The 23,206-nt window shown below is 47.8% G+C and overlaps 1 protein-coding gene across 2 annotated transcripts in view; it reads left to right on the top strand.

The window, feature by feature from the left end:
• Positions 1–17,271: 17,271 nt before the first annotated feature.
• The window catches only part of SWAP70 (switching B cell complex subunit SWAP70), an 82,876-nt gene continuing 76,941 nt past the window's right edge, over positions 17,272–23,206 (top strand). For both annotated transcript variants that reach the window (XM_040989144.1, XM_040989143.1), the window contains exon 1: positions 17,272–17,461. In XM_040989144.1, coding sequence (XP_040845078.1) covers positions 17,363–17,461 — 99 coding nt within the window. In that variant the 5' untranslated portion in view covers positions 17,272–17,362. The remainder of the gene's footprint in view (positions 17,462–23,206) is intronic.

Raw genomic sequence — 23,206 nt, 5'->3', positions numbered from 1 at the left:
CTGTATGTCAGCTCTTGGTTTTTTTTGTTCCGGAACACCCCACACTCAGGGGACTACTTCCCGGGGACTCTCTGCCATTGTCTCCACTCTGGCCATTTTGAGATTCACTTTGAGGGAGGGACCTTCTGTCACTGTCCCCACTAAAATGTAGGGGCGCCCTCGTAGGCTCAAACCAATTCTAGGCAAAGGGCTCTCTCATAGCCCCTCATGGCTCAAAATTTAGCACCTAATTCAGCTATCTGATACAATATTTAACTTTTAGCCACAAACACAGAACATGCGACAATTTAAGGACAAGACAAGCATAAACAGCTTAGGCCTAATAAAACAAAACCAACCAGAGGGGATGCGCCCACTCCTTAGGCAACAATGCCTGACCCATTGGTGGCTCTCTGCCCCCTCAATGGGTGCAAAAACAGAAACAAAAATTGGCCGAAAAGAAAAAGAGAAGAAAAACAAGACAAAACAATTAGCCAGCAAAGAATCGAGATGAGACTCACCGCAATGCTGCTCCAGTGGAGTCCTGATGATCTTGGTGATCTCGGATGAGCCCCCATTTGTTGTGCCCAGATTTTTTGATCCGCAGAAAGCACCAGGAGTCTGAACTCGATCCAAGTGCACAAGGATGGTTTATTCAAGCTCAGTGCGTCCCAGCCTGGGTTGTTGGTTGAAAGCAGGCAACTGGCTGACCCACCACCCAGCCAGCCTGGCGGGACCAACACCTCTTACTGGAGTGTGGCCCTCAATAGCATATTCATAGGGTTTTTATAGGGGCAGTCCACAATAGTTTGTAAGGTGAGGGGGAATACCACACATTCCCTACCTATCTCTGCTGGACAGCCCCTGCCTCCAGCAACTAAGGTTAGCAGCCACTTAATTACTTGGAGCTACCTGTGAGATAACCAGATTTAGGTGGGTCTGGATTCATAAGAATCGAAGTCCATCAGTACTAAAAATCACATAGGCCTGCAAGCACACACAGTTTCTTAGTAGCAATGAGCCATGAACAAATGGTTGGGATTTTGATACTGAGGTTCTTCACTCAGAGGGGGTCGCCGTGGTTATAAGCATCTGATTTTTGGACTGGTTGAAGCCTGAGGAACTGATGGCAACAGGTGGAATGTGCATGGGCAGACGAAAGCTCTTCAGTGGGAAGTTGTGGTTGCATCTGTTCATTCCTAGAATAGGAAAGGATGCTAGATGAAAGGAGTCACACGTATTCATCCTGGATGTTATGAGGATCTAATGAGATAGCGTCTCGTGCTCGCTTCGGCAGCACATACACTAAAATTGGAACGAGATAGTGTCTTAGAGACTTCCAAATCTATGTGTGATTCTCACGTTTCTTTGTTTTAATTTAAAGATTTTGGGGGGGGGGGGGAGTCAGATTTACAGTGAGAAAGAAAGAGAGAGAAAGAAAACTTCCATCCACTGGTCACCTCCCAAGTGGCCACAATGGCCAGAACTGAGCTGATCTGAAGCCAGGAGCCAGAAGCTTCTGGGTTTCCCGTGGTGGGTGCAAGGTCCCAAGACTTTGGGCTGTCCTCGACTGCTTTCCCAGGCCACAAGCAGGGAGCTGGATGGGAAGTGGTGCAGTTGGGACAGAAACCAATGCCCATATGGGATCCTAGTGTGTGTAAGGTGAGGATTTAGCCACTGGGTCACTGCACTGGGCCCTATCACATGGTTCTACCTCCTGGTGACATGTAATGCTTTTTCTTTTCTTTTGTTTTCTTTCCTTTTCTTTTTTTCTTCCCTCCTCTCTCTTTCTTTTCCTTCTTTTCCCTTTCCTTCCCTCTCCTCCCATCCCTTATCTTCCCACCTCCTTCCCTCCCTTCCTCTTGTCTCCTCCTTTCTTCCTGTTTTCTTTCTGAAAATATTTATTTTTATTTGAAAGGTGGAGTTAAGGAATTAGGAGAGAGAGAGATATCTTTCATGCACTGGTTCACTCCTCAAATGCCTGCAGTGGCTGCAGGTGGTCTGATCATAAGCCAGGAGACAGGAGCTTCTTCTGGGTCTCACACATGAGTGTCGAGTCCCAACTATTCAAACCATTCCCTGCTGCTTTCCCAGGCCCCAAGCAGGGAGCTGGATGGGACATGGAACAGCTGAATTTCAAACTGATATTCATATAGGATGATAACACTACAGGTAGAGGCTTGGTCTCCTATGCCCAGGGTGCCAGACCACCTTAGCTCCTTTTCTTTTTCACCCTGAGAAGCTAGTGGGTAGGGTTTGTTTTCCAGTCATTTCTAGAACATTCTACCATTACATTTGTGGAATGCCTACCTATGCCACACCTAGAAAGTACAAGGTACTCACTCAATGATTTTGGGAGATGTTCAGGAATCTAACATTTGGAGCATTCCCCTATGCTCAGTTCATCCCACGCCATGATCTCAGGGGCTCAGGAGAACTTCACCTGTTTTCTGGAGTAAACTCTGAATTGTTACAGTGGCTGTGGGGTGAGATGAGATAAAAAGTTCAGAAAGATGTATTTTTTCATTGGCTTGTTGACTTGACCACAAGCAGGCAGCTGGATAGGAAGTGGAGCAGCTGAGACACGAACTGGTGCCCATGTGGAATGCTGGCACTTGAGCAAATTGAGCTGTCATACCAGACTCTCGGTTTATTGTTAACCTGTGTTTGTTTGTTTATTTTATTTCCAGTTTGTTTTGCTCTTACTGCTCTCATTAGGGGTGGGGAGTGGGCTTCTGGGTAGAGCACACCTAATGAAATGACTTCCTACAAGCATTGGCCGGCAGGGCAGGCTTGGGGCTTCCTCATGCTCCTGGTTGCCCAAGTGTCCAGGCCACAAGCAGGGAGCTGGATAGGAAGTGGAGCAGCTGGGACACAAACCAGTGTCCACATGGTATCCCAGCAGTTGCAAGGTGAGTACTTTAGCCACTAGGCCATTGTGCTGGCCCAACACTGAGCTCTTAACAGGGACATCTCTAAGAATAGGCCACATGTGGCCTCCAGTTACTTTTGTTGTTGTTGTTTTGAAAGACTTAATGATTTATTTGAAAGCAAGAGTTAGAGACAGAGAATGGGAATATCCGTTCTCTGGCTCATACCCAAATGGCCACAAAGGCCAGGGTTAGACCAGGATAAAGTCTGGAGTCACGAGCTCCACCCACATCTCCCATTTGGGTACAGGGACTCAAGTACTTGGGTCATCCTCTGCTGCTTTACCAGACCACAAGCAGGGAGCTGGATGGGAAGCAGGGATTCCAGGATTAGAACTGGCACCTGTACAGGTTTCCAACACATGCAAGTTGAGGACTTTAGCTGCTAGGCTACTGTGCTGGGCCTGATTTATTTAATTTTTATTGGCAAGTCAGATATACATAGAGGAGGAGAGACAGAGAGGAAGAACTTTCGTCTGCTGATTCACTGCCCAAGCTGTTGCAACGGCTGGAACTGTGCCGATTTGAAGCCAGGAGCCCAGAGCCAGTAGCCAGGAGCTAGTGCAGGGTCCATTGCAGGGTCCCAAGGCTTTGGACCATCCTGTACTGCATTCCCAGGTCACAAGCAGGGAGTTGGATGGGAAGTGGAGCTGCCAGGATACGAATCGGCAACCACATGGAATCCTGGTGTGTGCAAGATGAGGACTTTAGCTGCTAGGCTACCATGCTGGGACCTATTTATTTATTTATGTGAACGACACAGAGAGAGATTGACCTTCTCTCTGCTGGTTCACTCCTAAAATGGGCTCAGTGGCTGGAGCTGGGCAGATATAAAGCCACCAGCCAGAAGCTTCATCTGGGTGTCCAACATGGGTGCAGGGGCCCAAGCCCTTGTACCATCCTTGGCTGCTTTTCTAGGCACGTTAGCAAGAAGCTGAATAATGGGCCTGGCACGGTGGCCTAGCGGCTAAAGTCCTTGCCTTGAATGCACTAGGATCCCAGATGGGCACCAGTTCTTATCTCAGCGGCCTCGCTTTCCACCCAGCTCCCTGCTTGTGGCCTGGGAAAACAGTCAATGATGACCCAAAGCCTTGGGATCCTGCACCCACCCAGAAGACCTGGAGGAAGTTCCTGGCTCCTGACTCTGGATCGGTGTCGCACCGGCCGTTGCTGTCATTTGGGGAGTGAATCATCACACAGAAGATCTTCCTCTCTGTTTCTCCTCCTCTCTGTATATCTGACTTTGTAATAAAAATAAGTAAATCTTTAATCTTTTTTTTTAAAAGAAGCTGAATAATAAGAACAGAAATGGGACTTGAGATGACGCCCCATGGAATGTCAGCATGGCAGTGCTGGTTTTACCTGCTATACCACAGCACCCACCTTGACCCTACCTTTTCCGAAAATAGATTGTTTTATTTATTTGAAAGGTAGGGTAACAGAGAGAGAAGGAGATTATCTACCTACCTCCCTCAAATGGCTGAATTATCCAGAACTGGGCCAGGCTAAAGCCAGGAAACTGAGATGCTATTTTAGTCCCCCCAGTGGGCAGCAGGGGCTATAATATTTGGGCTGTTTTTGTTGTTTGCCAGGTACATTAACAGGGAGTCAGACTGGAAACTAGGGTAGAATTATAAGGTTGGAACTAGAGCAGCTAGGACTTGAACCAGTGTTCAGTGTTGGGCACCCAGCGTTGTAGGTGGTGGCTTAACTTGATGCACCTCAACACTACTCATGTGGCCTTCTTGGGTTGTAGCAATTGTGCCATTCTAGAGAACTGGGCCCTTCCAGGACAGAAACATCAAGGCCATATTTTAATTGTTTATTCAAGAGAGGGAGTGAGAGAAAGACCACTTACTGGATCACTCTAAAATAAATGCAATCAAGGTTAGACTGAGTCCCAAGCCAAGAACCAGGAATATAATGCCAGTCTCCCACAGGGTGCAGGAACCCAATTAGCCAGAAACTAGAGTCAGGAACAGGAGCCAGAACTCCAAGTCACATAATCCTATATGGAATGTGGCTGCTGTAATTGTTTGGCTGAACACTGGTTAGGGATCCTGATTTTTCCAGAAGGATTCCAAGTAGTCTGAGGGACACTAAGCACATAATTTAACTGCAGTCATTGTTTGAAACAATGTTTCAGATTTTGCATGCCACAGACAATTGCAGGTGGGTGGGATACCAGAATGAGAGTTGTTAAAGGGCATTGTTAATGGGCAGAGGTCACCACCAAAAGAAACACTAGGCTGAGAAGCATCCGCCTTGGCACCTGGCAGGCTCTGCAGCCCATGCCCACCATTGCTGAAAAGGGACTCTGTTCACTGTTCATTTCCTGTAAGTCCAAGCCACTCCTAACTCACTTCTGAAAGCATATACCTTGACTTGCAGCTTCCCACCTTGCCCCCTCTTCCTATCCCTGCCTCTGCCCAGCTGGCATTTGATCTGTCTGTCTGAGGCTGGCTTCCTTGTTGGGCCCCATGACAGTTGTTTGCAGCTTCTTTGGGTGAAGTTCCCCTTTCCTGCCTCTGCTGCCGGGCCTGTGCCCCTCCAGGTGAAACAGCAGGTGTTGACCATGGGTTTCTCGCCTTTCAGGAGGAGAGTTTGCATTTTCAAGGCATACAGCTGTGGTTTCCCATTGCAGCCTTTATTTGAACTTGAGCAATTAGAACCTGACCGAAGGGATCATTTACCTTCCTGGGTTTCTGGGAGGACTTGCTAAGATCAGGACTTCAGACAGGGAGCAGGCTGACCCTTTGTGAACAGAAGCCCTTGTGCAGAGTGGTAGGTAAGCCAGAGCAGGCACGCTGCCCCTGCAGCACCTTCGCTCCTCCCCATGATAACTTCTGACCACCACGTGGAGAGTGTACCCCCACGTTAGCCAGCCCTGCTCAGGCAGAGCCTCCACTTCCTCATTTGTAACTTGCTGCCATGTGTCTCAAAATCTGTATTCAGGAAATCATTCTGAATGTCTAACCTAAGTTCCTCCTGCTATGGTGTGTCACAACACACTAATTTTTTAAAATAACACCGACACAGGCAGGAGAAAATGACCTGCTTTTCCTATGAGTCAGAGTTGTTGCCTTGCTGTGGGTGTAGTCTCGGTGAACAGAGTGAATGGTTCTTGTGTGGCTGCCACCGACCTGGGACCGTGCGGGTGAGCTGCAGAGACCCGCGCACCCGCTCCCCCAAGGCTTGTGTCGACCAGCGGTCTTAGTCCCTCTCCTGGTTTTCAGTAGCAAAGGATGGATTGACGTGGCCAATCTGCGAAGCTGGGAACACAGCAAAAGGCTGAGGCGAGGGCAGTCATGCTGGGAGTTAATCCATCACCAGGTCAAGGATTGAAATGAGTGGTGAGGCTGGGACAGGGTGAGTGAGTGTTCGGCTTAGTGCTTAGCACTTGCTAAGGTGCTCATGCCCCGTATGTGAGTACTTGGCTTGGGGGCACTGGGGGAGGCAGCATTCTTGGCAAAGCAAGTTAAGCCACTGTTTGTATTGCTGGCCTTCCCCATCAGGGCACCTGTTTGAATCCTGGCTACTGTACTTTTGATCCCATTCCCTCCTAGTGGGACTGGGAAGGGGGTAGAAGATGGCTCACGTGCTTGTGTTCTTATACCCGTGTGGGAGACCAGAATGGAGTTCCTGGTTCTTGGCTTTAATCTGGCCCAGACCTTGCTGTTAAGGCCATTTGGGGAATGAAGTAACAGATGGAAGTTCTCTCTCTCTCTCTCTCTCTCTCTCCTCCCTCCTCCCCTCTCTCCCTCCCTCCCTCTTCCTCCCTCTTTCTGCCTTTTAAATAAATGAATAAGGGCCTGGTGTGATAGCCTAGTGGCTAAAGTCCTTGCCTTGCATGTGCCAAGGTCTCATATGGCCACTGATTCTTGTCCCAGCTGCTCCACTTCCCATCTAGCTCCCTGCTTGTGGCCTGAGAAAGCAGTAGAGGACAGCCCAAAACCTTGGGACCCTGCACTCACATGGGAAACCCAGAAATTCCTGACTTCTGGTTTCAGATAAACTCAGCTCCAGCCATTACAGCCACTTGGGGAAGTGAACCATCGGATGGAAGATCTTTTTCTCTGTCTCCCCTTCTCTCTGTAAATCTGCCTTTCCAATAAAAATAATTTTTTAAAAATAAAAACTAAAACCCCTGAAATAAGTAAACCTTTATAAGCTGGGTCAGTACTGGCATTGTGGCACGGTGGGTTGCAGTGCTACCTGTGACGCCAGTATCCCATACGAGAACTGGTGTGAGTTCTAGATGCTCCACTTCTGATGCAGCTCCCTGCTAATGCACAGTGCATGATGACCCATGTGCCTGGGCCCCTACTATCCACATGGGAGACCCAGCCTGACCCACCCCTGGCCATTGCAGCCATTCAGGGGGTGAACCAGCAAATGGAATCTTCCTCTGTCTGTCTCTCTTTCGCTTTCCTTTTCCCTCTCTGCATCTCATTTTCAATAAATAAATGGATGTTAAAACACACACACACACAGGTAATTTTTAAGTAGCCAAGGTATACACGTGCACAACTAGCTGAAAAATCTGTGTTATGGTTGGGTGCTAAATTTATTTTGAGCCAAAAATGAGTGCAAACAAATTTGTGTCAAAGAGTTCTGAATGGTGTGATACATGATTCAAATAAAGCTAATTTATTTTTTTTTAAATTTTAAACTACTGTTTAATCAGCTTGGAAGACACAGGGATTAGAAAAAAATCACATTTGCATGTAGGTTAAAAACACCTTTAAAACCCAGCAAGAGGGCCCGGCGCGGTGGCGCAAGTGGTTGAGCTCACCTAGCACGCCCGGGATCCCATATGGGCGCCGGTTCTAATCCCGGCAGCCCCGCTTCCCTTCCAGCTCCCTGCCTGTGGCCCGGGAAAGCAGTCGAGGATGGCCCAAGGCTTTGGGAACCTGCACCCATGTGGGAGACCCGGAAGAGGCTCCTGGCTTTGGATCGGCATAGTATCGGCCCATTGCGCTCACTTGGGGAGTGAATCATTGGACGGAAGATCTTCCTCTCTGTGTCTCCTCTCTACATCCGCCTTTCCAATGAAAAAATAATAAAAATAAATCTTTAAAAAAAAAAAAAAACCCAGCAAGAAGCCACCAGTGCAGCTTAGCAGAAAACCTCGAAAGGAGTGGTTCTAAAGTGGTCACAGCACAGCTGAGTGGGCCCGGTGGCGGTGGGCTTCACCATACAACAAGGACTAATTTTGCAGAGTTGTTGAAGAATAACACTTCTTTAAAAAAATATTCTGGAATAATCAAAGCAAAAAGCACAGAGCGCCACTTATTAACAAGAGTTTACAGTAATAGCTCCTGTTGAGGGGTGAGAAGTTGAGGAAGTATGAGATAGAGAATAGTTAAGGTTTTTTTTTAAAGATTTATTTTATTTTATTTATTTGTTTTTTTATTGGAAAGGCGGATATACAGAGAAGAGAGACAGAGAGGAAGATCTCCGTCCAATGATTCACTCCCCAAGTGAGCTCAACAGCCGATGCTATGCCGATCCGAAGCCAGGAGCCTCTTCCGGGTTTCCCACGCGGGTGCAGGTTCCCAAAGCCTTGGGCCGTCCTCGACTGCTTTCCCGGGCCACAGGCAGGGAGCTGGATGGGAAGCGGGGCTGCCGGGATTAGAACCGGCGCCCATATGGGATCCCGGGCATGCAAGGCGAGGACCTTAACCACTGCGCCACCGCGCCGGGCCCTATGTCCATTTTCTGTTGCTGCATTTGAACACCACAAACTAGATAATTTACAAAGAACAAAGGTTTGTTCAGTTTGCAGTTGTGATTATTGGGAAGTACAAGACTGTGTGGCTGCGTCTGTCAGGTCCTTACTGCAGGGACCCTGCAGCTTTCTCAGGCAGCACAGAACATCTCTTCTCCGAATTTTTTTTAAAAAGTTTCATTTATTTGAAAGGCAGAGCTAGGGAAAGACACAGAGAGATCTTCCATCCACTGCTTCACTCCCTCAAATGTCCAAAGGCAAGAGCCAGGAGTCAGGAGCTTCCTCCAGGATTTTTACATGGGTTCAGGAGCCAAGCACTTGAGCCATCCTCTGCTGCCTTCCAAGGCACATTTGGAGAGAACTGGGTCACAAACTAGCTCCCACATGGGATGCTGGTGCTGCATGCGGTGGCTTTACGCACTGCACCACAGCTCTGACTCTCCCTCTTCCTTTTTAAAACATTTATTCGAGAGACACAGAGGGAGCTCCCATCTGCTGAACCATTCCCCAATAATGCCCACAGCTGATCCTTTGGAACTGAAACTGGGAGCTGGGAATGCCATCATGGCCCCCACCCCGGGCTGCGGGGAGCTTTATGTAAGTCTTTCACATGGTGGCAAGGGTTCAAGCACTTGAGCCATGACCTGTTGTCTCCCAGGGTATATACCCATTAGTAGGAAGCTGGACTAGAGGTGGAGTTGGCTCTTGAACCCAACAGGAGATGTGGGTGTGCCAAGAACCATCTTTACTACTGTGCCTAACAACCTGCCCCCCTCCTGGGATCCTCTGTAAGCCACTCCTATAGGAGTGGGGTGCCATTTGGATATTTATACCATCATTAGTGCATCGTATAAAACTACTACTTAGAATGTTTAGCCTGCTCTGCATATTTACTAAATTTTGATTTTGCTTGTGGGAGTCTTAACTGGTCTAAACCAAATGGTTTCATAGGCTATATATGGCCTGGCATTTCCCAGCCCTTCTTAGTAAAGTCTGTTATCATGTGGGCTGGAGTTGCCTGGCAGGCAGGAACCCTCAGGTGCCAGCCAGCCTTGCTCGTGCAGACTTCGAGCTGTTCCTCAGGCTCAGCCTCGCAGGCTTGGGTTTGATCTCTGGCTTGACCTTCTGGGTTTCTGCACCAGATCCCTGCCCTTCTGTCTAGTTTGCTCAGATTCCACTGCTCACTTGAGGGTCTGCCCGCCATTTGTTCCCCAGTGTCTTTTGTTGTGTCAGACACAGGTAACGTGAAACTGATCCTCTAAACTACTAAAGTGCACGTAAAATGTAGGGTTCATGGTGACGGAAATGCACGATAATTTATTGTGTATATCAAGATAGCTAGAGGAGAGGGTTTTGAATGTTCTAAACACAAAGCAGTGATGCATGTTTGAGGAAATAAATGTGGATCGTTAATGCATTATTCCACATCATACACATGCATAAAAAATTACCCTACAAATATGTATACTTACTATCTGTTGATTTTATTTATTTATTTTAAATATTTATTTTTATTGGAAAGGTAGATTTACAAACAGGAGGAGAGACAGAAAAATCTTCTATCTGCTGGTTCACTTTCCAGTTTGCCACAATGGCTGGAGATGAGCCAATCCGAAGCCATGACCTTCTTCCAGGTCTCCCACGCGGGTGCAGGGTCCCAATGCTTTGTGCTGTCTTCGACTGCCTTCCCGGGCCATAAGCAGGGAGCTAGGTCAGAAATGGAGCAGTCAGATGCAAACCAACACCTAGATGAGATGCTAGCATTTACAGGAAGAGGATTAGCCTGTATGTCACCATGCTGGAACCTTTTAAAATTTATTTTTAAGGTTTTATTTGTGTTATATATATATGTACACACACACATACACACACATTTATATATATATAAAGGTGTGGAGAGATATGGAGATCCTCCATTTTCTAGTTCACTCCCAGAATGGTCACAATGGTCACAATGGCTGGGAATGGGCCAAGTTGAAACAAGAGCCAGGCACTTCTTCCAGGTCTCCCACATGAGTGCTAGCACTTGGGCCATTTTCTGTTGTTCTTCCAGGCTGTTAGTAGGGAGCTGGATCGGAAGCAGAGCAGGGAAGACTTGAGCCAGTGCCCATATGGGATGCTTGTGTGGCAAGAGGCGGCTTCACTGGCTATGTCATAACACCAGCCCCTGCACGTCAGTTTAGAAAATGCTAGGTTTGACGTAAAACCCAACAGGCAATATCTAAGACAATTTTCTTTTTTTTTTTTTAAAGATTTATTTTTATTATTTTTTATTGGAAAGGCAGATATACAGAGAGGAGAGACAGAGAGGAAGATCTTCCGTCCGATGATTCACTCCCCAAGTGAGCCGCAACGGCCGATACTATGCCGATCCGAAGCCAGGAGCCTCCTCCGGGTCTCCCACGCGGGTGCAGGGTCCCAAAGCTTTGGGCCGTCCTCGACTGCTTTCCCAGGCCACAGGCAGGGAGCTGGAAGGGAAGCGGGGCTGCCGGGATTAGAACCGGCGCCCATATGGGATCCTGGTCGTGCAAGGCGAGGACTTAACCACTTGCGCCACTGCGCCGGGCCCTAAGACAATTTTCAATGTTAGCCCTGCCGCAGACTTCTTACAATTAAAAGATTGTTTTTGTTGCTTTGTGCCTTAAGGAAGGCACCAGGCCCCAAGGCCTCAAGATGTTTCTGTTCTTATTGGCATCAGAGCTCTATTATTATCCTCTCTTTCTTGGTTGTCACTGTCGCTCCTCCCCCTTGCATGGGCTATAGCTGTCATTATCTTACTCATGCCTCAGAATAAGCCTGTGAGACAGAGGGAGGCTGTTCTCACCAGTCAGGGAGTCTGCACTCTTCTGTGGCTCTGAGGGCGTGCGGCGAGCTGACTCTCCAAGGTTCTGCTTGAATCCCGGAGATTATTGTGTGGAATTTCCTGTGGAACCAGAAACTTATTTTCCTCAGGACAGTAATGAAGATACTATCAAGTGCTGCTGAACCCAGTGACCGGGCTGGACACCACCCCCACATCTGCCAACTATGTGGCATTCAACATTTTTGCTTCCTGCTGAAGATCCTCTTCTGCGATTGCAGCGGATTACAGAGCTTGAGGGAAGATAAGAGCTGGAGAGCGCTAACCCACAGGCCTGGGCTCTGGTGTATTGTGCTCAGTGTCTGCCTCCCCACTTCCTCCTCTCCTCCTAGTGTTCTCCGCACCCTGGGCACACAGTCCTGCACTTGGACTTCTTGACAGCTTTGGATACTATAATGAAATAGTGAATGCATACAGCCTCATAGCGGAAGAGGTTTATTTTGGCTCACAAAGGTGGAAACGGAAAGTCTAGGGGTCTCATCTGGCTATGGCCTTTCTTGTAGGTGGTTTTAAGGTGGTACCACAAGGGGGTTCACATGTATTTGTGGGTCTGATTTCTTTCCCTCCTCTTATAAAGCCACCAGGAATTAGTCAGGGGTGCTCCACCCTAATGATTTTTATCTAATCCTAATTACTTCTCAATTGGTTTATGTTTCCGCTCTCTGAACACTTGCACATGGGGATTACATTTCAGCACGTGAAGCTTTGGAAGACCCTCAGACTACACTTAAGCCATAACAGCTCTTCTCTCTGTTTTTGCTGTCTAGAAGGTTCTTTCTCCATTTTTGGCCCTATTAACGACAACTGGTCCTTTGGGGCTCAGACTCATGGTCAGTTCCTCATTTGCAGACTTCCTTATTCCCCACAGCTCAGCTTGTTCACCTGTATATACTCTTATCAATTTTTACTTTATAGCACTTACCAAGAAAAGGCCGGCTAATCTGGAATGCAGTCCAAGGGGAAGAGAAGGCAATTTGTTTATTTTTAACATTTGTGTGCTTTTATTTGAAAGGTAGATTTATAGATAAAGAAGAAGAGACATAGAGAAAGAGATCTTTCATTTGTAGGTTCTCTCTCCAAATGGTTGCAATGGCCAGAACTGGGTTGGTCCAAAGCCAGGAGCCAATAGCTTCTTTTAGGTTTCCCGTGTGAGTACAAGCACCCAAAGACGGTGGCTATCCTTCTCTGTTCCAGGCACATTAGTAGGGAGATAGATCAAAAGTACAGCAGCCAGTACCTCGAATTAGCACCCATGTGGGATGCTGACACCGCAGGTGGAGGCATGGTGCCAGCCCAGAGGGTTCATTTTTTTAAAAAAGATATATTTTATTTTTATCGCAAAGTCAGATATACAGAGAGGAGGAGAGATAGAGAGGAAGATCTTCTGTCCGATGGTTCACTTTCCAAGTGACCACAACGGCTGGTGCTGTGCCAATCTGAAGCCAGGATCCAGGAACTTCTTTCCGGATCTCCCATGTGGGTGCAGGGTCCCAGGGCTTCAGGCTGATCTCAATTGCTTTCCCAGGCCACAAGCAGGGAGCTGGATGGGAAGGGAGGGCTGCCTGGATTAGAACCGGCACCCATATGGGATCCTGGGACGTTCAAGGCGAGGACTTTAGCTGTTAGGCCACCGTGCCAGGCCTGGGTTCATTTATTTGTAACACTCAGGAAGGCAGAAATTCACATGTGCCAAGGCTAAGCTAGCCCCAAATCAGAGAACACTGTCCGTTCACCAAACCTGATTTGATAATATTTCGTGTTTTCTGTATCTTTTTTTCTCCATTGTTTTTCTTTATTTTTGACATTCTTTACATAGGTAATTAGGGCACAAATTTCAAGGGCTACAGGAAAGAGGGTAAGACTATTATTTCCATACTGTTTTTTTTTTAGTTTTTTTTATTATTATTTTAATTACATTATATTATGTGATACAGTTCTATAGGCACTGGGGTTCCCCCCGCCCCTCCCCTAACCCTCCCCTAACCCTCCCCCCATGGTGGGTTCCTCCCCCCCCCCCATTGTGTAACCACAGTTCAAGTTTAGTTGAGATCCTTTCATTGCAAGCATACACCAAGCATAGAGTCCAGCATATTATTGTCTGGTCAAGTTCAGCGCCTTCTTAGGGAGACCCTCCCCGGTCCAAAGGCAAAGCCAACAAAGCAAAATCCCAGTCAATTAAAAGCCCCAACATAACATCAGCAACAATATATAACATTGAGATAAATTGACAAAGCATTGAGCAACCGATATGTCAAAATTGGATGCAAGGCCTTAACAACTTTCTGTGACTACTTCAATGACAATTCAAAAATTGAGGTATGAAACAGTTTTAGGAAGGGTGTGCAGAGAAATCTTCCATACCTTGGTGAGGAGTACTTAATCCCCGCGTCCTACCTAGTAAGATGTCCACACTGTTTTTGTCATGCATCTGGGGTAAAGGGGGAGGTAAAGGCAGAAGCCCCACCCAGTCTCCCACCCATCCCAGGTCCCGGATGTGGGGCATGCTCCGAGGGTCTTGCTCAAGTGGTTTTAATAGTTCAACAGTTCTGAATTGCTGCCAATCTCGCCATTACAAGTACAAGCATGATGAGGTCGCTGAAGAATCCACTGATTGACATAGTCCATCTTAGAGTCTCCGTTTGCCCAGTTTTCCACTGCCAACATATGGCTGAGGTAGTTGACTGACTTGTTCTGTCCTCTGTGTTTTCTTGGTTAGGGTTCTGTGTCCGGCAGTTTGATTGAGGAGATCTCCAAATAACTTTGTCTGAGGAGTTCCCAGACCAGATTCTTGTGTGTACTTGCAAGTACAGGGCCCGGCACAGTCCACCGCCCCCATCAGCTGATGTTTTCTGTATCTTTAGAGTACTATGAACACATGTGATCTCCTCTGCGACTTCTCAGAATCTGTTTTATCTCATTCCACCCGCTGGGGTCACCTTCCACAGCGGCTTTTCCTTTTTTTGTAGTGCCGTCTTCCATTCCCTGCCGCTGCCTCAATCCCGCATTGCAGTTTTCTTCCCTCTTCCTTCTTTTCTAATCTTTTATTACAAATAAACAGCTCAAGAACTGGCCTGAGGAGACGGGCTCCTCCTGTAATGGAAGCAGAGGGGAAGAATCTGTGCAGGCCAAGGCAGATCCCTGCTGGTGGCAGGAAAAGGAATGTCACCACGGATACAGGGTTTTGTTCCTGTGGCTCTGTTATCTTAGTGCTGCGTAAGTGCCTGCCCTGAATCTTGGTGGCATCAACCTCTACTTTACTGTACTCAACACACAGATCAGAAGTTTGAACATGAGGTTTATTTTTCTTCCTAATGTCTGGAGCCTCAGATAGATTGATTCAAATGGCTAGAGAGGGTTGGGTAGATGGATTGGGACCTTGTGTCTGGAGCTTCTGTTTTGTTGTTGTTGTTTTTGTTTATTAGAAAGGCAGTGTTACAGAGACAGACGTCTTCCTTCTGCTGCTTTATTCCCCATTTGGCTGCAACAGCTGGGACAGGGTCAGACTAAAGCTAAGAGCCAGAAGCTTCTTCTGGGTCTCCCATGTGGTTGTACGGTAGGGAGCTGGATTGGAAGTGGAGCAGCCAGGAACTGACTTGGGTGCCCACATGGGATGCCAGTGCCAATTTGCTATGCCACAACCCTGATCATTTTGGTTCTTTCCTATGTAACATCTGCTGGGACCAGTCTGTGTAAGACGGCTCCTTTATTCACATACCTGCCTTCTAGGTGGTGCTGGCTGGAACAGCTAGTCAAAAACACAGCTTTTCCACATAGAACGGTAGTGAGGTTCCCAGAGGCAGCGACCCAAGACCAAGAGTTGACAACATAGCTTGTCCTGGCCTGGCCTCACAAAACCCATGCCATCAGCTGTGCCACATTCTGTGGATCACACGAATTGCCAAGTGCAGCCCTACTCCAAGACGAGAGCTGCCGTGCTTGCAGCCACCGAGGGAGAAGGGGAAGTGTCCTGTGCTGCTTCAGTGAAGCCTTGAGAACGAGGAGGATTTCCCTTCTGTCACTGTTAGGAATGAGCTGAGCTGGCATGAGGAAATCAGGGTTAAAACCACGTGTTTCTGCTGTTTGCTGTGCTTGGACCTTAGCTGGGGGATTCTGGGAAGGTAAAAAAAAAACCCAAAAACTCCCGACAAATGGTGATGAGAACCAAGCCCCGTGGCTGTCACAGTGAAGGGCTGATGTCGCTTCCCCCTGTCCTGGTTCTCCAACTAGGCCGTCCTTGCTTATGCTCTTTACTTTCTCCTTTTTTTTTTTTTTTTAGTATTTGTTTTTATTTTAAAAACAGGTCAGATTTTCAGAGAGGAAAGACACACGGAGCTTTTCCATTCGCTGGTTCACTCCTGGTGCTTGCAAGGTGAGGATTTAGCCAAGAAGCCATCACACTGGGCCCAGTTTCTTGTTTTTTAAAAATGGAAGGTTATGGGCCCACCATGATGGCTCGGTGGCTAAATCCTCACCTTTCAAGTGCTGGAATTCCATATGGGTGCTGGTTCAAGTTCAAACTGCTCCTCTTCCCATCCAGCTTTCTACTTATGGCCTGGGAAAGCAGTCAAGGACCCGTTCAAAACCTGTACCTACATGGGAGACCTAGAAGAAGCTCCTGGCTCTTGGCTTCAGATTGGCTCAGCTATGACCTTCTTGGCCACTTGGGGAGTGAACCAGTGGATGGAAGATCTTTCTGTATCTCCTTCTCTCTGTAAATGTGATCTGCCTTTCCAATAAAAATAAATCTTTTTAAAAATGAGAGTTTACTTACTTGAAAGCCAGAATGACAGAGAAACAAGAGACACAGAGAGATTTTCCGTCTACTGGCTCATTTTCCAAATGCCTGCAATCGCCAAGGCTGAGCCGAGGCACAGCTGGTCATCCACGTGGGTGGAGGGATCCACGGGCTTGTGGCATCCTCTGTTGCCTCTCAGGGTGTGTGTTGGCAGGAAGCTGGATGGGAAGCCAAGCAGTGGGGACTCAGACCAGGCATTTCCTCATGGGATGTGGGTGTCCCCAAGAGGCAGCCTAGAAGTGGCTCTTTTCTCTGAGTTTCCTCAATTTCCCTTTCTATGACTATTTCCTTTTGAAATAAGTGTGTATAAGAAACTCAAATCCAACGGTCACTGAGAACCACCTCCTTTTGAAGACTTGTAGTGTTTCTTCTTCCTTTTTTTTTTTTTTTCATTTTTTCCGTAGCATTTATTTTTGTATCTACTAGCGGGTTGGTCTAGGACTGGAGGGGAGAGGTACTGTATGTGTGGGGATTCCATCAAATGGGAGTCAGCCAGCAGCCGGTCTTGTCCTGAAAGAATTCTTCCAGAACATTTTGGTGCAACTATGCCTGTTTTCTGTGTGGAGAATCTGAAGCCTAATGAGGCTGAGTGACCACTGTGCACACAGGCTATTTGGGTAGCCACACCAGGAGGTCCCTCTTTGGGGTGAGGGGCGGCCTTCACACCAGCCGGGATCACTGGCTCCCCTAAGTCCCTGTGAGGCGCCAGCTGGGGAGGGCGCTCAGCCTCTCTTTCTTTAGTTTCACCCCCACGGTGGGAGAAACGTCTTTGGACTATACGTGAGCACAGACCATAACCCTGGTTGGTCTAGGGATCCTCGGGGTGGTGTTTTCGGTCCCAGCCAAGACCGAAAGCCCGGAGTTCCCACCCACTGGAGTGAGTCCACCCGCAGACCACCGCGCCTCAGCTGCGGCTTGCGGCGCCGAGGGGCGGCACCGCCCAGGGGGCGTGTCCGGGGCGGGGCCTGCCGCGGTCAGGTGACGGCGCGGGGGCGGCGGCGGCCGGGGCTGAGGGGCCGCAGTGGCGCTGCGGGGCTGACCGAGCGGGGCAGTCCGGGGCTGCGGCCATGGGGGGCCTCAAGGACGAGCTGCTCAAGGCCATCTGGCACGCCTTCACCGCGCTCGACCTGGACCACAGCGGCAAGGTCTCCAAGTCCCAGCTCAAGGTGCGTGCCCCCCGGCCGCGACCCCTTGCTCCCCCTGGCCTCTCGGGGTCCCTCAGCGGGCGCGCCTTGCCACTTCCCTGGGACCCGGACCCTGCGGCCGCTGACCAGCGGGAGGGGCTGGCGGAAAGGCGGCCTGGCTTGGGTGTTTTTGTGCACTTGGGGCGCCGGACCGTCGGGCGGGCGTGCGGCGGGATCCCCTCGGGGAAAGGCAACGCGCGCGGCCTCTGAGGGGTGAGGGCCAGCGGGAACGCCCGGGAAGTCGGGGACCTCAGAGAGGGCGGTGGGCGGCTGCCTTGGGCACCCTTGCCAGAGTTTCCCCTCCTTAACTCTGGGCCAAGAAGGGACTTGCCGCCGAAGGTTCCTGGGCACAACCTCCCGCCCCCCAGAGCGGCCCCCAGCGCCCGGCTCCGGCGTTTTGGGGGACTCTGGCGTGGGGCGGGCCCGGCTGCCCGTGGGGAGTCCGGGGCCCAGCGTGCGCCCCTGGGTGGGGAGCCCGAGGCGGCCGAGCCCCGCGCGGACCTTAGTTCCGGGTGAGCAGCGCTGACCTCTCTGGCACCCCGCGGAAGGCGTTTTCGCCGCGGCCGAGACTCCCTGGCGAAGGGAGAGAGCATCAGGTGGAATGCGTAAAAGGGGTGCTTGTAAGTTCGGCAACCCCAAGCCGGGAACGGGGCGCCCCGCCAGAAGCAATTGGCAGTTTTTGAAAGTGTGAAATATGGAAATGTGACAACAAGAGACTTTCACAGGCATGGGAAAATATTTGTAGCCTCTGCTGGGAGTGCACGTCCGAAGATTTGGGTTTGCTTTGGGAAGTTCTTGTGTGAGCCGTGTGAGCGGGGGCTTTTATGCCAGCGGAATTCAGCATTTTTTCCTTTGGCTCTGTTTTTACTTTTTAAAATAGATTTGTAGTCTGGAAAGGTGCATGCAAATCATCTGCTTTGTGTTTGTTTGACCTTTGTTTTTTGCAGGTTGTTACCAAATCATTTTTTAAAAGATTATTTTATTTTTATTGCAAAGTCAGATATACAGAGAGGAGGAGAGACAGAGAGGAAGATCTTCCGTTGTTGATTCACTTCCCAAGTGGCCACAGTGGCCCCCAACGGCCAGAGCTGCGTCAATCCGAAGGCAGGAGCCAGGAGCTTCTTCCGGGTCTCCCACGCGGGTGCAGGGTCCCAAGGCTTTGGGCCGTCCTCGACTGCTTTCCTAGGCCGGAAGCGGGGCTGCTGGGATTAGAACCAGTGCCCATGTGGGATCCTGGCGCATTCAAGGCAAGGACTTTAGCTGGTAGGCTATCGTCCCGGGTCCTATTTGACCTTATTTTTAAAAGCTCACACGTGGTAAAATTGATTTTGTCCCAGGGTGAAGCTGAGTTTCAGCTTGCGTATAGGTTTCATTTAACTACCACCGTGACCAGGATTTCGGTTGGTTCCGTCATCCAGAAAGCTTCCTCATGCTGCCCCAGGCCCTAACACCTGGAAACCACTCATCTGTTTTATTTGCTACAGTTTTACCTTTTCTACAGTGGCATAAAAATGGAGTCATACATATGCATGTAACCTTTTGAAACTGGTTCCTTTTTGCTCAACATGTGTCCCCAGAGATTTATCTAGCTTCTGTGTTTCCGTAATTTTTTTATTGTGTAGTGATAGGTCGTGTGTGGATGTGCTATAGCTTAAGCCATTTACGCTTGACGAAGGTTTGTGTTGCCAGTTTTTGGAATGAAGTTGCATTTAGCTTTTTACTGTTTTGCTTTTTTAAAAAAGATTTATTTATTTTTTATTGCTAAGTCAGATATACAGGGAAGAGGAGAGACAGAGAGGAAGATCTGTCTGATGATTAACTCCCCAAGTGGCTGCAACGGCTAGAGCTGAGCCGATCTGAAGTCAGGAACCTGGAGCCTCTTCTGGGTCTCCCATGCAGGTGCAGGATCCCAAGGCTTTGGGTCATCTCCTCAACTGCTTTCCCAGGCCACAAGCGGGGAGCTGGATGGGAAGCAGGGTTGCCAGGATTAGAACCAGAGCCCATATGGGATCCTGGCATATGCAGGGTGAGGACTTTAGCTGCTAGCTGCTGAACTACTGCGCTGGGTCCTACTGTTTTGCTTTTAAAATACACTTGCTATACCACTGTGTTGAAAGTGGCTTTCTTGCAGGGAGTACGTTGTGAGTCTTGTTTCATATTTTTTGTAACAGTCTTTGTAGCTTTATTGGCTTGGCCTGTTTAAACCATTTACTTTTTTCTTTTTAAAGAAGATTCTTATTTGTTTTTACTTGAAAGGCAGATTTACAGAGACAAAGGCAAGGATCTTCTATCTGCTGGGTCATTGCCCAAATGGTTGCAATATCCGGAGCTGAGCCAATCCAAAGTCAGGAGCCAGGAGTTTTCTCTGGTCTCCCAAGTGGATGCAGGGTCCCAAGAACTTGAGCCATCATCAGCTGCTTTCCCAGGTTGTAAGCAGGGACTTAGATTGGAAACAGAGCAGCTGAAACACAGATCAGTGCCCTTAGGGGGTACTGCAGGTGGGAGTTAGTGCGCCAAATAACCTTGCTGGCCCTCGTTTAAACCATTTATATTTAATGTAATTATTGATGTAGTTAGATTTAGAGTTACCATTTTATTTGGTTTTCATTTTTTTTCTTTTTTCTTAAAGATTTATTTATTTATTGGGAAGTGAGATATACAGAGAGGAGGAGAGACAGAGAGGAAGATCTTCCATCTGATGGTTCACTCCCTAAGTGAGTGCAACGGCCAATGCTATGCCAATCTGAAGCCAGGAGCCTGGAACTTCTTCTGGGTCTCCCACTGGGTGCAGGGTCCCAAGGCTTTGGGCCGTCCTCAAAGCTTTCTCAGGCCACAAGCAGGGAGCTGGATGGGAAGTGGAGCTGCCAGGATTAGAACTGGCGCCCATATGGGATCCCGGTGTGTGCAAGGTGAGGACTTTTAGCCGCTAGGTCACGCCACCGGGCCCTTTCATTTTTTTTCTTAACTTTTTATCTTGTTTCCTTCTTAGGGATTCTTTGAGCTTATGCCAATATTCCAGCTTAATATTTTTTGTCTATTTAAAAATATTTACTTAGAAAATGTTTATTTTCATCTTTTTGGTAAGGTGATAGAGAAAAAGAAGTATCTTCCATCTACTGGTTCCTTCCTCAAATGACTGCAATATCTAGACTGGGCCAGGCACTGAAACTCCATCTGGGTCTCCCATATTGGTGGCAGGGGCCCAAGCATTTGAGTTGTCATTTGCTGCTTTTTGGGGTAGGTTTGCCAAATACTGGTTTGCAAATGGAGAAACCGGAACTCACACCAACATGCTGATATATGAGACGCGTATGTCCGAATGATGGCTTAATCCGCTGTGCAAGACAAAGTACCCACATTTTATTTATTTATTGGAGCGAAAGTGCTCAGCCATTCAGTTTCCAGGTTTCTGCACCCTAATAGGGAGGAGGGCCCCAAAGCCAGTAGAAAACTCAGTCCCACATGGATGTAGGAACTCAGTTCCTAGAACTGTCTGTTGATTCTCCAGGTCTGGATTCACAGGAGGTTGGGGTCAGGAGTGGGAGCCAGGAAGGTCCGGATTCACAGGAGGCTGGGGTCAGGAGTGGGAGCCAGGAAGGTCTGGATTCGCAGGAGGCTGGGATAGGGAGTGGAGCCAGGGAGGTCCGGATTCACAGGAGGCTGGGATAGGGAGTGGGAGCCAGGAAGGTCTGGATTCGCAGGAGGCTGGGATAGGGAGTGGAGCCAGGGAGGTCTGGATTCACAGGAGGCTGGGATAGGGAGTGGGAGCCAGGAAGGTCTGGATTCGCAGGAGGCTGGGATAGGGAGTGGAGCCAGGGAGGTCCGGATTCACAGGAGGCTGGGATAGGGAGTGGGAGCCAGGAAGGTCTGGATTCGCAGGGGGCTGGGATAGGGAGTGGAGCCAGGGAGGTCCGGATTTGTAGGAGGCTGGGGTCAGGAGTGGGACCAGGAGTTGAACACAGGTAGCTCCAATGTGTGTTGAGGGTGTCCTAACAGGCAGCTTAGCTTCTGGGCCAAATGACTTACCGGCTATGTTTTTTTGTTGCCTTGTTTTTTGTTGGTTGCCATAGGGGTTACAGTAGCTATACCTAACTTCTCATCGAATTAGAATTAGTATTTTGCCACTTTTAACAGGAATACAGAAACCCAATACCATATAGGTCTCCTTACCCTGCTTGCTTAGGTTGTAATTGTTGTACTTTGAAAACTCCATCAGATGATACTAATTTTAAAAATAAATTTATTTTATTTTTAATGATTGCACAGGTGAGAAGGAGGTATACCCAGGTGAACCACTGATTAGGGTGGGGAGGGTGGAAGTGTAGGGGAAAGCGGATGAGACAATTGCTTCCAAATTTCCCTCATTCTGTTTTAAAGATTTTAAGAGAACTGTTTATTTGTTTTTTTCCCCCAGATGTTCTCAGATTACCCCTTACTTTTGTAGGTATTGTAAATGAGGTACCTAAAATGATTCGTGAATTGCTCACTTTAATCCAGAAGCTAAATCAAAATCAAGATTTGCACACCTTTAAGCCAGTGTTTTTTCCTTGTTTTCCTTCCTGTTGATGGCGTAAATGAGTTGTGTTTTGTTCTTGACTCCATTCAAAATTGTCTTTGTGGCAGCTTATAGGAAAGGTGTGCAGCCACATTCTTGACGGTAAACTTGGCAGGAATACTAAACCTCAGCTCATAACTTACAAGGTGTTGCTAATGCCAGCTGTTTTTTTTTTTTCCCTTGTTTGTGTAAAAAAAATCTCAAATTGATTTGGTTCTCTTTGTTTTGTTGGTGTTTATGGAACTGAGAATACTTGGACATTTTTACTTAAGTCTTTCTTTTTTTATGTTGAATTTGACATTTGCTGTTTCATTGACTAGGAAAGGAATTTTTGCCTTCATTTGTTGATTCATTCCTTTAGTCTTTTTTTTTTTTTGGAAAAATGATGCCATCATATACTTTATGAGCATGTGATGAATTCTACTAGAGAATAGAGATTATTTGGAAGCAACCAAAGTGAAAAAAAAAATCAAAACACATGGGATACAGTAAAAAAAAACAGACAATAAAAATAAATAAATAAAATAAAATAAAAACCAGGATACATGGACTGTTGGAGTTACACTTTCCATGTTGGAAAAAAAAATGTTGGGCCCGGCGCGGTGGCGCAAGTGGTTAAGTCCTCGCCTTGCACACCCGGGATCCCATATGGGTGCTGGTTCTAATCCCGGCAGCCCCGCTTCCCTTCCAGCTCCCTGCCTGTGGCCTGGGAAAGCAGTCGAGGATGCCCCAAAGCTTTGGGACCCTGCACCCACGTGGGAGACCCAGAAGAGGCTCCTGGCTTCGGATCGGCATAGTATCGGCCCGTTGCGGCTCACTTGGGGAGTGAATCATCGGACGGAAGATCTTCCTCTCTGTATCTCCTCTCTGTATATCCGCCTTTCCAATAAAAAATAATAAAAATAAATCTTTAAAAAAAAAAAGGAAAAAAAATGTTAACCAAGAGATGAAATATATCTATAAATATAAATATAAATATATATATTATATGATGCATTGTCTTATATATTTAATATATTTATAAGGATATAAAAATATAAATATATATAAATATTCTTATATATATAAGAATATATATATAAAAAGACAATGCATCATATAATTGATTTACTAATAAACTAAAAAGTACATGTGCAAAATGATAGCTAGAATTTATTGTTTTGGAAAACTAT

Source organism: Ochotona curzoniae, unplaced genomic scaffold (assembly GCF_017591425.1).
Source record: "Ochotona curzoniae isolate NIBS_2020 unplaced genomic scaffold, NIBS_Ocur_1.0 contig_517, whole genome shotgun sequence".
In the NCBI taxonomy this organism is placed as follows: domain Eukaryota; kingdom Metazoa; phylum Chordata; class Mammalia; order Lagomorpha; family Ochotonidae; genus Ochotona; species Ochotona curzoniae.
Note: the sequence above shows the minus strand (reverse complement) of the source record. Positions and strands in the feature narration are given on the sequence as shown.